Consider the following 9,948-nt stretch of genomic DNA (forward strand, 5'->3'; position numbering starts at 1 on the left):
CTCCACGTTTTCTCATTCACAGCCCAACAATACTTTTTTTTGTTTTATATTTAACGATCCAGAATTATCATGCAATTTTCATGTTAAATTTGATTTTTGTTTCGAACAAAAAAATATCGTTGAGTTAGTAAGACCGATCAAAATACACATATTTTTTCTAATTTTTGTTAAAAAAAAAGTTTTGAACCCTAAAAGTTAAGATCTCATTTTATGATCTCATAAGAGAATTTCTCTTTTGACATTTTAAGTAAACAATATGTCAATTAGTTTAAGCCGTGCAAGCCAAGATCAAGGGATTGATAAGAGCCGAGCTTCAAAGAGGTGCTATGGGTCAATTTTAATCCAGATATTATTGTTATCTTAATTACAATTAGTTTGCTTATGTTTATCAATAATTTATGGCATGATTAATTTTGTTAAAACCGCCATTTATCATAGATGATTAGCCTATTTATTAAGCCCTTTTGTAATGTTTGAGTAGTGCTAGACGTCTCAGCAATTGGGATCTCAATGGCTGAGATGTATGTACAGCATTTAAAATGCATGTGGAATCCATCACATGCACTTTAATTTAAGGTATCAAATTATTATCACAAAACACGAGATTCCTATATCAACTATGAGTTATTCTTATAGGCTTGTGTTTGTTAGATAACTAGAAATTCATCATTATCCTACAACAATACTCAAAATGAGAATATTATAACATCGAATAGTAGACCACCAAATACTTGTAACAAGATGTGATGTGTTACAATTGAATATGAATATTATTACAAAATAATGACATTCACAATTGCTTGTAAGTCAAAACAATCTAGTCCATTCTCAAGGATTGAAATTAATTTGCCCTCCTTTATGTTGCTATCTAAGATGTTTGATTTCTTAATCAAGACAATTTTTTAATACCATTCGTAGAATATAAGTAATACTAAGTTGTACTACTCTTTCAACTAGTTAATTTCTTTTTTCTATATGAATTTGTTCTTTAATTTTAAGTTAATATATGTATATACATTTTTGTATAATGAGCGGAACCATTCACGATTGTCCCATTTAACCTAATACTTGAATCACTTTATTCTTAGGATTCTAATGTGGAGAGTTCAACTTAGGTCGTTTGGTTAGAAAGATATTAATCTCCAACCATTTTGGTCACCACGAGTAATTTAATTAAATTTTTATTTAATTTCTTCATTTATGAGAGCCTTTCTAAAAAATTTAAATAAATATTTAACATGTTAAAATAAATTTCAGTTTCGGTAATTTTATGTTCTTTTATTCCATATTTTTTAATGTGAACTTCCTTTAATATTTACATAACTCAAGCTAAATTTTTTTGTACTGTTCGTATAATACTAAGTTGGACTACTCTTTCAACAAATTTTTTTTCTATATGGGTTTGTTCTTTAGTTTTAATTAATATTTTATTTTTTTAAGAATGAGTGAATCATTTCCTGTCGATCCATTTAACCCTGATACTTGAATAGCGTATTGCATAGTGTTAATGTGGAGATTTGAACTATGGTCGTGAAATTAGAAAGATTTGTTTGTTTATGAGTCGTTTTTAAAAATATTTGAATAAATATTAAAAATGCATTCTTATGTAAACAATTCTCGAACACAATTCTCGAACACAAATCTCCCACAATGTGAATTAGAAATTGAAAGCACGCCCCTAAGCCAGAAAGCAGTCAGTAGTCACTCTCCTTTAGCTTCACTCATAGGTATGAAGAGACGAAAAGCCTGCGAGCGGAGTTTTGAAGCCTAGCCACTATTGGATTCTATAAGACTAGCTGGCAGCAGTCAAGGGGAAGAGCCTGTTCCTGCGTTTTGCCTTTTCAATTGTTGTACCGATGGCTTTCTTTCCTGAGAGTGCTAACATGAAAGCTCGCTGGCTAAGAGTGGAGTCATCGCCCAGCTTAGGGTACGGGACTCAAAAAGAAATATAACAATTGATCGATCAGGAAAGCATCGGATAAGCAAGCTAAATCAGGATACCTAGGCACCCAGAGATGAAGAAGGGCGTAGTAAACGATGAAATGCTTCGGGGAATTGAAAATACACGTAGATCTGGATTTTTCACCTTTTTTCTTGGGTCAAAATAATAATGTCTATTAGTCAAAAGATTCTTACTCTTGATTTAGACTTTTTTCGGGTGTATTGAAACCCCTTTTTTCTATTTATTACGTATAATCTAAGTGGTGTCCAAAAAAAATAAGGAAGGGAAAATCGATTGATCAACTAGAACGTCTTCAAGGAAGTCATAGAAAATAACAAGCTAATTAATTATCTTCATTGTAATTAACTTAATCGAGCCGATTACATTACATGTCGTAAAATGAAGCTAATTTAAAATAGAGACTAAATAAGGAAAATATTATAAAAATAAAATATTTTTTCAAAAATAATTTTGTCCTGATTCGCCTTTTCAAAGTATATATATATATATATTCCAGCTAAACAAAACAAATCACGCGTCGATTTTGGTAGGTCCTTTTGTTTTTGATTGTGAATTTTGCCTTTTCTCACTGCGACTTTTACAGATCCTCTTCTTCACTTCACACTCTCTGGTTCTTGCACTGTTTTGCGACGACGTGACACAGCAACTCTAACCTAAATCCAGAATATGTAGCAATCTCGGTCCACTCAAAGTCACTCATTACAACACAGGTATGCGCTGTCATTTCTTTTCTATTTTGGGGGATTGTTTTTTCAGATCTGTCAACACTCAACAGTTTATTAGAAACACCGAAAATGGCATATCGGTGAAGTAGTTCGAATCTGAGATCCTGCAATTTATGCGTGATTGTACATTGTTTAATCTTGTTTTCCATCGTATGGATTTTTCTTGCGGTTGTGATTCATAATTTTTTTTTTTGTTATTGAATGTTAAATGTCTGAAAGATGAGAGGGAGATTTTTTATAAGATGCTATGATGGTACTTGCTGAGAGAACCCTTATCTTTGATATAAGTAATCTACTTACACTTCTGAATACCAGTACTGTTTCTTTCTTTTTTTCGTGTTTAAATGGTTTCGAAACTATCTTTTTTAAGTGTTCTTACTGCAATTTATGCTAAGTACGGTGTAAAAGACTTTTAATCTGACCATTTCATGTGGATCTAGGGGTTTTCAGCTGTTCAACATGTTTAAGTGTCCTGTTAAACACACATTATAATACACTTCAGAACTTATACAGATTTAGGTAATAATAGACTTAGAGGAAAATTCTTCACAGAAATTCGAATTTGTGCATGACATTGACATCCTTCTAATATAACATGAATTAAACTGTAAACATTTGCTTTTGTCTGAAAATTTACTAATTGAAGTTTGCTTGCTGGTACTGTTTGGAGAAAGCCAAATTTCAATATGACCTGGCGTGAAACAGTTATTTGATATTGACATATCGACTATGATCTTGACGTATTGCAAAGAAGCAGGAGATGTTTGATGATCTTGGAATCTTGTTTACAAAGGAAACATATATTTACCAATTGCCAACCTCTTTTATTCAAGTCGCCAATGGTGAGAATCTTTCCATAACCGTTTCCCGACCCAAGCAAAGAAGGCCACTGTTGCCTTCCACACAATGTTCCATGGGAACGCCTTTTTTTTACTAAAACTACCATTCACTTGAGCAATTTCTTTATAGAAGATTTTCGCCATGAACCCACCATCCTTGGGTACCCTCCAAATAAGAAAATCCTCTCTAATATCGTTGATTGAGATTCCATAAATAGCCTCCATAAACTTGCTGAAACTTACAAATTCCCAATTCTGGGCATTTGTACTTATCACAATGTTCCAAGATTGGTCACCACCACTAATAAAATGGCACATTCCTTAACTGCCGATGCCAAGCCATGGCATTTGTGGCTATTCCCAAAAAGATCTTAAAATTGTGGTTGAAGCTACTAAAGCTAATTATACTCCATTCCCTTTTGGAATCAACTCACTTCTGTTAGTTTTTGATCTTTTGGTCTGTAACAGCTTCGGAACAAAGGAATAGCAAAATAAGTCAATGCACTTGTTCCGTTTTTCGTTACTTCTTACTTGAGTGTTTTTTATTTTGCATTATGAGGATTAAACAGTGAAAAGGACTTGCAAAATGTGATAATGTGAATGTTTTCTTCTTTGTAACAACCGACTACTGCTAAAAGGAATTAATAATTTTAAACACTAATATGCTTTGTATGTCAAATGGTTTCAACTTATGGTGTCCACATTGTGAGAAAGCAAGAATAGCTTAAAAGCGAAATATTTAGAAAGTTCAGTTTTTAATATATTTTTTGTTTCAATTTTGATATGTGAGATTTGCTTCATTTTTTTTGTCCAACCTTCTTGGTGTGAGTGTGTGACACACGAAAGCACGGTCACTCTGTATTGTTGACCTTTCCCTTATTTAATGCACTGAAAAGAAAGAACCTGAAACCTGAATGTTAATTGGAGGTAGTTTGGAAATCAATGTGCTTGATGTCCTACCACTAATGTGACTGCAGCAACTATGTTTACATAAATGGTTTTTCGGTGTTGACTTTTCCACATGATCATACAAATTGGGACACAGGCATTAAATGAATTTTTCAATCATTTGTTTCTTAAACTATGTTTGAATAATTGGAATTGCAGGCTTGCAGCTGGTTTCTAAGGTTTTGATGTAATATAAGCAAAATCAACTTCCCCAACCCCCACAATTCTTTTCTTTAAAAAAAAAATTTTTCTGCTGAATTTGTACTCATATGAAAATATACTCTCTTAACCTATGTACTATTAGCAACCAGGTAGCAAGTTTGCTGCAAGTGAAGATGTTAAATTTCTTTTGGTGGTCAAATCATTGAGTTTGTGATTGCTTTGTTCTATTATTCCAACTATTTCTTGCTTCTGAATATCTTTTGTCGGGCGTCACCCTTGAATTATCCTTTTCTTTTTTTGGGTGCTTTGTGGTGGGGTTCCAAGTTATGTTCCTTGTGGGAAACACAAATTCTTGTGACTTCACCAGGAAAATTTGGCACATAATATGGAACTGGATAGCTATGAGCTGTGTCATGAGTGAGAATTTGTACTCAGAGCTGATTGCTTGGACCGCACTTTTGAAAAATAGGAGTAAAAGAGGAAGCTCTACAAAGTGTCCCCTAGTGACTTGCTGGTTAGCTTGGGTGGAAAGAAAAAAAGAAATAACTTATGCTTTTCTGCAAAGGAAACTAAGTTGAACCAGTTTGTAGAGAGTGCAACGACTTCTCTTGAAATCTCGTTTCTTGATATAACTTCAGCCTATCTCTGTTGTTTGATTTCTTGTACTATACTTTATCTTCTTTGTACTCTGTTCGAGGTTAACACTTTCTTAGTGCCATTTAATAAAATCTTTCTTTTGCAATTAAAAAAGAACAAAGATAAGATAGGCACACATTCTTAATTTTTGTGTTTGATTTCTTCAATTGCAATATCTTGAAAATCTCAAATTCCAAATGATAAATTTTATGAGTATTAGGCGTTTGAGAAAGTGTATATCCCTACTAAACCTGGTGTTACAGTGTGTGCTATTTTGAAAGGATAATTATTTCTTCTCAAGTTCTCATTCATGTTCTCCCGTCCCCCATTCCGTGTTGGGTGATTCTAATATTGTGTTTTAATATTTTAGTTTCCTTTATTATTTTTGTGGTTGGTTTACTCTTTTTTGTGGTCTGTGGGCAAGGCTTAAAAAGATGAAGTCGTAATGACCTTTGGTCCTGCTTTTTGAGTTAGAAGCATTTGTGATATCTGTCTTCTCTTTTCTGAATCCGCACTGTTTTATAGAAGAATATGCCTGGAATATGGAGACAACCTCTATCTTAGTCAGTTGTTGCTGGTTCTTTGTTGGTTGTTTCTTTTACTTTTGATTTCTGTTTAGCTGTTCGAAAGTTGGTTCCACTTGTATGTAATTCTGTTGGTGCCTGCTTTATTTATGTCCACATCTGCCATCGATTAATGATAAGCTTATTTTTGGTATGTTATAAGTTTTTCAAGTTGATTTGTCATCATTTTGAATGATCCTGTTTTGCACTTAATCTGTTTGCTTGTATTTTTGAAACAGTGGAGCTTTGTTAATCTCTTCCACCTACTGTGAGTGGTTGTTACTTGTTGGTTGTCGTGCCTCTTGTTTTTCTTAAAGAAATCTGATGGGTTCAAGATACCCATCCCATCAGCTCAGTAATGGCCTTTTTGTATCGGGCCGCCCTGAGCAGCCAAAAGAAAGGACTCCAACAATGAGCTCAACTGCTATGCCTTACACTGGTGGGGATATTAAGAAGTCTGGAGAACTGGGAAAAATGTTCGATATTCCCACTGATGGTTCTAAGTCTAGGAAATCTGGTCCTCTTACTGGTGCACCTTCAAGAAGTGGATCTTTTGGTGGCACTGGTTCACAGTCAGGGTCAATGATGCCTAATGCTGCTCCTCGTGCTGGCTATACGTCTGGTCCTTTATCATCTGGAGGCTTGTCAACTGCGTCATTGAAGAAGTCAAATTCTGGGCCGCTGAATAAACATGGGGAGCCCATAAAGAAGACATCTGGCCCTCAATCTGGTGGAGTGAGTCAGCAAAACTCTGGCAATATGCTTCGTGTTTTAGCTGGAACTGGTCTCATTACATCTGGGCCTGTTTCGTCAGGGCCTCTGAATTCATCTGGGGCCCCTCGAAAGATATCTGGTCCTTTAGATTCAACCACGTCGTTCAAAAATAAGGGGTCATCTATTGCTCAAAACGCAGCTGTGACTACTATTAGTCAAGACGATGACTATTCTTTCTGGAGAAACTTCCCAAAGCGAATATTGTGGTTTGTAATTCTGATATTTCTGATGGGGTTTGTTGCCAGTGTTTTTATTATTGGAGCTCTCCACAATGCTATTCTCCTCATTGTTGTTGTGGTTCTTTTCAGCACAGTTGCTTCAATATTCATGTGGAATGCATGTCGAGGGGAAAGGGCTAGAATAAATTCTATTGCTCGTTATTCTGATGTTGATCTCAGAACAACAAAAACTGGACAATTTGTGAAGGTCTCTGGGGTATGTGGAAAAAATAGTTCACCAGTATCTTTTGCTTGTACTTAAGTTACTTATGTTGAAAGGGTTCATTTTTATGTTTTTCTGTAACTGTTGAAGGTGGTCACGTGTGGTAACGTTCCCCTTGAATCATCCTTCCAAAGAGTTCCTAGATGCGTCTATACGTCTACAAGGTTGTTCGAGTATCGAGGATTGGGTTCAAAACCTGCCAATCCTTCACATGGTCATTTTACATGGGGGTTGAGATCATCAGAGGTAACTGAAATGATGGCTGCATTTTTCTGTTCGACAGTTTATTGTATCTACTTGGAGAAATTTTTTGTTCTCTTACAACCGGTGTTTCTCTAACTGCCCTATTTCTCTGGCCGTTTTTTTCATTTCAATTGTCCAGACCAGTAGTTGGAGGATTCACATGGGTACCAAATTAGCTTGTGCATCCCTTGGGAATGTGCAATACAATTCTCACTAGTCATTTTATTTATTTTATTTATTTCTTATTTTAAGGGTAAGCTAAATTTTTTTTTGTTTGTTTTGAGACTTGCAATTTCAAAAATCTGACTGCAATTTCCTACTTATTTGTTTGGCAGAGGCATGTCGCCGACTTCTACATTTCGGATTTCCAATCTGGATTGAGAGCATTGGTCAAGACTGGCAATGGGGCAACAGTTACTCCTTTTGTAGATGACTCCTTTGTTGTTGATCTCAACCCAGCGAACAAAGAATTGTCTCCTGAATTCATGAGGTGGTTGGGTGAGAAAAATCTTTCAAGTGATGATCGTGTAATGCGTTTAAAAGAAGGGTAAGAGACCAGCTCTTGCTTAGGGTTTCCCCTGCCATGTATGTACGTAGCCTTTGTGTGTATTATGAGTATATCAAATTGACAGCATTGCGTGAAATGGTTAATGCATTATAAATCATGGTTCTTCTGAAGTTATAGCACGATGAATTTTATGACAAGTTGGATCGGTAATATTGAACTGTGAATGCTGCCTTTCCAGGTACATTAAGGAAGGAAGTACAGTTAGTGTGATGGGAGTTATTCAGAGAAATGAAAATGTGCTAATGATTGTACCTCCACCTGAGCCGTTTGCGACTGGATGCCAATGGACCAAATGTATCCTTCCGACTAGGCTTGATGGAATTGTTTTGAGATGTGAAGATACATCAAATGAAGACGTCATACCTGTGTAGTAAGTGACAGGAAAATTGAGTACTGCTAATGGTGATAGAGGCTATGGCGGTGGTTTCTGTTAATTTTTTTTTATTTTTTTTATATTACGCTCTTTGTCTTAACTCAATTTGGTGTATAGTTTTCAAGAATGCTTAAGCATTATTATAAAAGCTTTTATAATGGGGTTGGTCTATACATGTATTGTAACTGAAGAATATTGATATTTGTGCAGTTTGAGGTTATGGAAGCAGAAAGTTTTCTTTACTTGGCCTTCGAAGCTTGATCGTTTATGCAACTTCAAATTCAACATAGAATGCTTCAATCAAGAATAGGTTATGCATTCAATCATAACCTATTAATTATATTGCCACTGCTACGAGATCGCCCGGTAAAGACATAAAATCCACCCCTGAATGGTGTCGAAATGGCGATTGAGGCGCCGGAAATAGCCAATGCGCTCTATGATTCCTCCCTCTTCCTTCTTCGCATTGGTTCCAAATTCAGGGAATATATTGCGAAATATATTAAAGTATAATTCTTAAAATATACTGAAAAATCACAGTATAATTCTCAAAATATACTAAAAAATCATAATATACTGCTTTGGTAAGATTTGCTATGTCAAGTGCATCATCCATTGATCGGTCTGCAAACAAACTTCAAGCACAACTCCATAGATATGTAAAGAGAGGTATGGAGTTGTGATAGTCGCGCGAGGAAGTGGTGTTGGTATATTGGATGGATTGAGCGATTGTCCCTCCCCCAACTCTGCAACACTTTTCCCCTCCAGAAATCAGTTTCATTATTTTTGTTAAAACGTCTACCAACTTTAATTTATGCAATAAACAATATATTATTGAATTTGGGTGTATGTACAGCTTGTTCTTTGACAAATTTCGATTGTAGGACTTGAGTGTTAGTGCATTTCTCAATCATTCACAATCACGAATCAGCTACTACAGCTACAGCTGGTGGATATGGGTGGACATCTTCTAGTTGGTGAATATTATTTTATTAGGTTTAGAAGGGTAATTTTGTTCAAAAATTTATAAAAGACTTATTGGTATATTTGTAAATTATTATTACTTTTTTAGTATTTTATTTTGCTCATTATTTATTTATTATTAAGTTTTGTGTACCATGTTTAATTATATATATATATATATATATATATATATATATATATATATATATATATATGAGGAATTCTCCAAGATCCTAAAATAAACTCTTAAAATGAGATCCGAAGGTTCAAAATGTTTTTAAAAAAATTTAGAAAAAATATATTTTGCATCTTGATTGGTCTTATGAACCCAACGATATATTTTTATTCAAAATAAAATAAAAAATACATTACGAAAAAGGAGTTGCAAGTTGAAAGTTCCTATGCTTGGAGGGTTGTTGCAAGTAATTTATAAATTCTTCTTATCTTGAATAAAAAGGAGTTCAGATTTTGAGTTACACAAAAATTTGAGTGAAGAAAACCTTCTTCTCTTATTTTGTATCTCTTGGGTGGATTTCCTAGAGGAGAGGAAATATCTTATCTTTATCCATACCGGCATCATCTAGTATTTTTTTTAGGGGACTTTTGGGAGTCTCTAACATTGTCCTTTTGTTTTTCGTTGGGTGTATGTGGGTTTGGTACAAATAATATATACAATGAGGGAAAAAAAAGAGATTACCGTTGGGACTTCTCCTCCCGACTACAAGTCAACCTACAAATGGTCGGTTGAAA

At 34.6% G+C, this 9,948-nt stretch overlaps 1 protein-coding gene across 2 annotated transcripts; it reads left to right on the forward strand.

The window, feature by feature from the left end:
* Positions 1 to 2,476: 2,476 nt before the first annotated feature.
* LOC120007693 (uncharacterized membrane protein At1g16860) lies at positions 2,477 to 8,477 on the forward strand. 2 transcript variants are annotated; one of them, XM_038858087.1, is made up of 6 exons: positions 2,477 to 2,673; positions 6,076 to 6,816; positions 6,919 to 7,045; positions 7,142 to 7,297; positions 7,630 to 7,841; positions 8,041 to 8,477. In XM_038858087.1, exons 2-6 carry the CDS (start codon positions 6,161 to 6,163, stop codon positions 8,231 to 8,233), a joined length of 1,344 nt encoding a protein of 447 aa, XP_038714015.1. In that variant the 5' UTR covers positions 2,477 to 2,673; positions 6,076 to 6,160; the 3' UTR covers positions 8,234 to 8,477. The 2 variants fall into 2 exon arrangements, with proteins under 2 accessions (XP_038714015.1, XP_038714014.1); XM_038858086.1 differs by having other exon boundaries at positions 6,076 to 7,045.
* Positions 8,478 to 9,948: the final 1,471 nt, after the last annotated feature.

The sequence above is a fragment of the Tripterygium wilfordii genome, chromosome 10 (genome assembly GCF_013401445.1).
Source record: "Tripterygium wilfordii isolate XIE 37 chromosome 10, ASM1340144v1, whole genome shotgun sequence".
Taxonomy (NCBI): domain Eukaryota; kingdom Viridiplantae; phylum Streptophyta; class Magnoliopsida; order Celastrales; family Celastraceae; genus Tripterygium; species Tripterygium wilfordii.

Bases quoted from the DNA above. Each gene is read 5' to 3' on its own strand.
- LOC120007693 (XM_038858086.1), top strand. From the start codon at position 6,161: ATGGGTTCAAGATACCCATCCCATCAGCTCAGTAATGGCCTTTTTGTA. The intron at 7,046-7,141 runs GTATGTGGAAAA...TAACTGTTGAAG, and splicing joins AATTTGTGAAGGTCTCTGGG to GTGGTCACGTGTGGTAACGT. The intron at 7,298-7,629 runs GTAACTGAAATG...TTTGTTTGGCAG, and splicing joins GGGGGTTGAGATCATCAGAG to AGGCATGTCGCCGACTTCTA.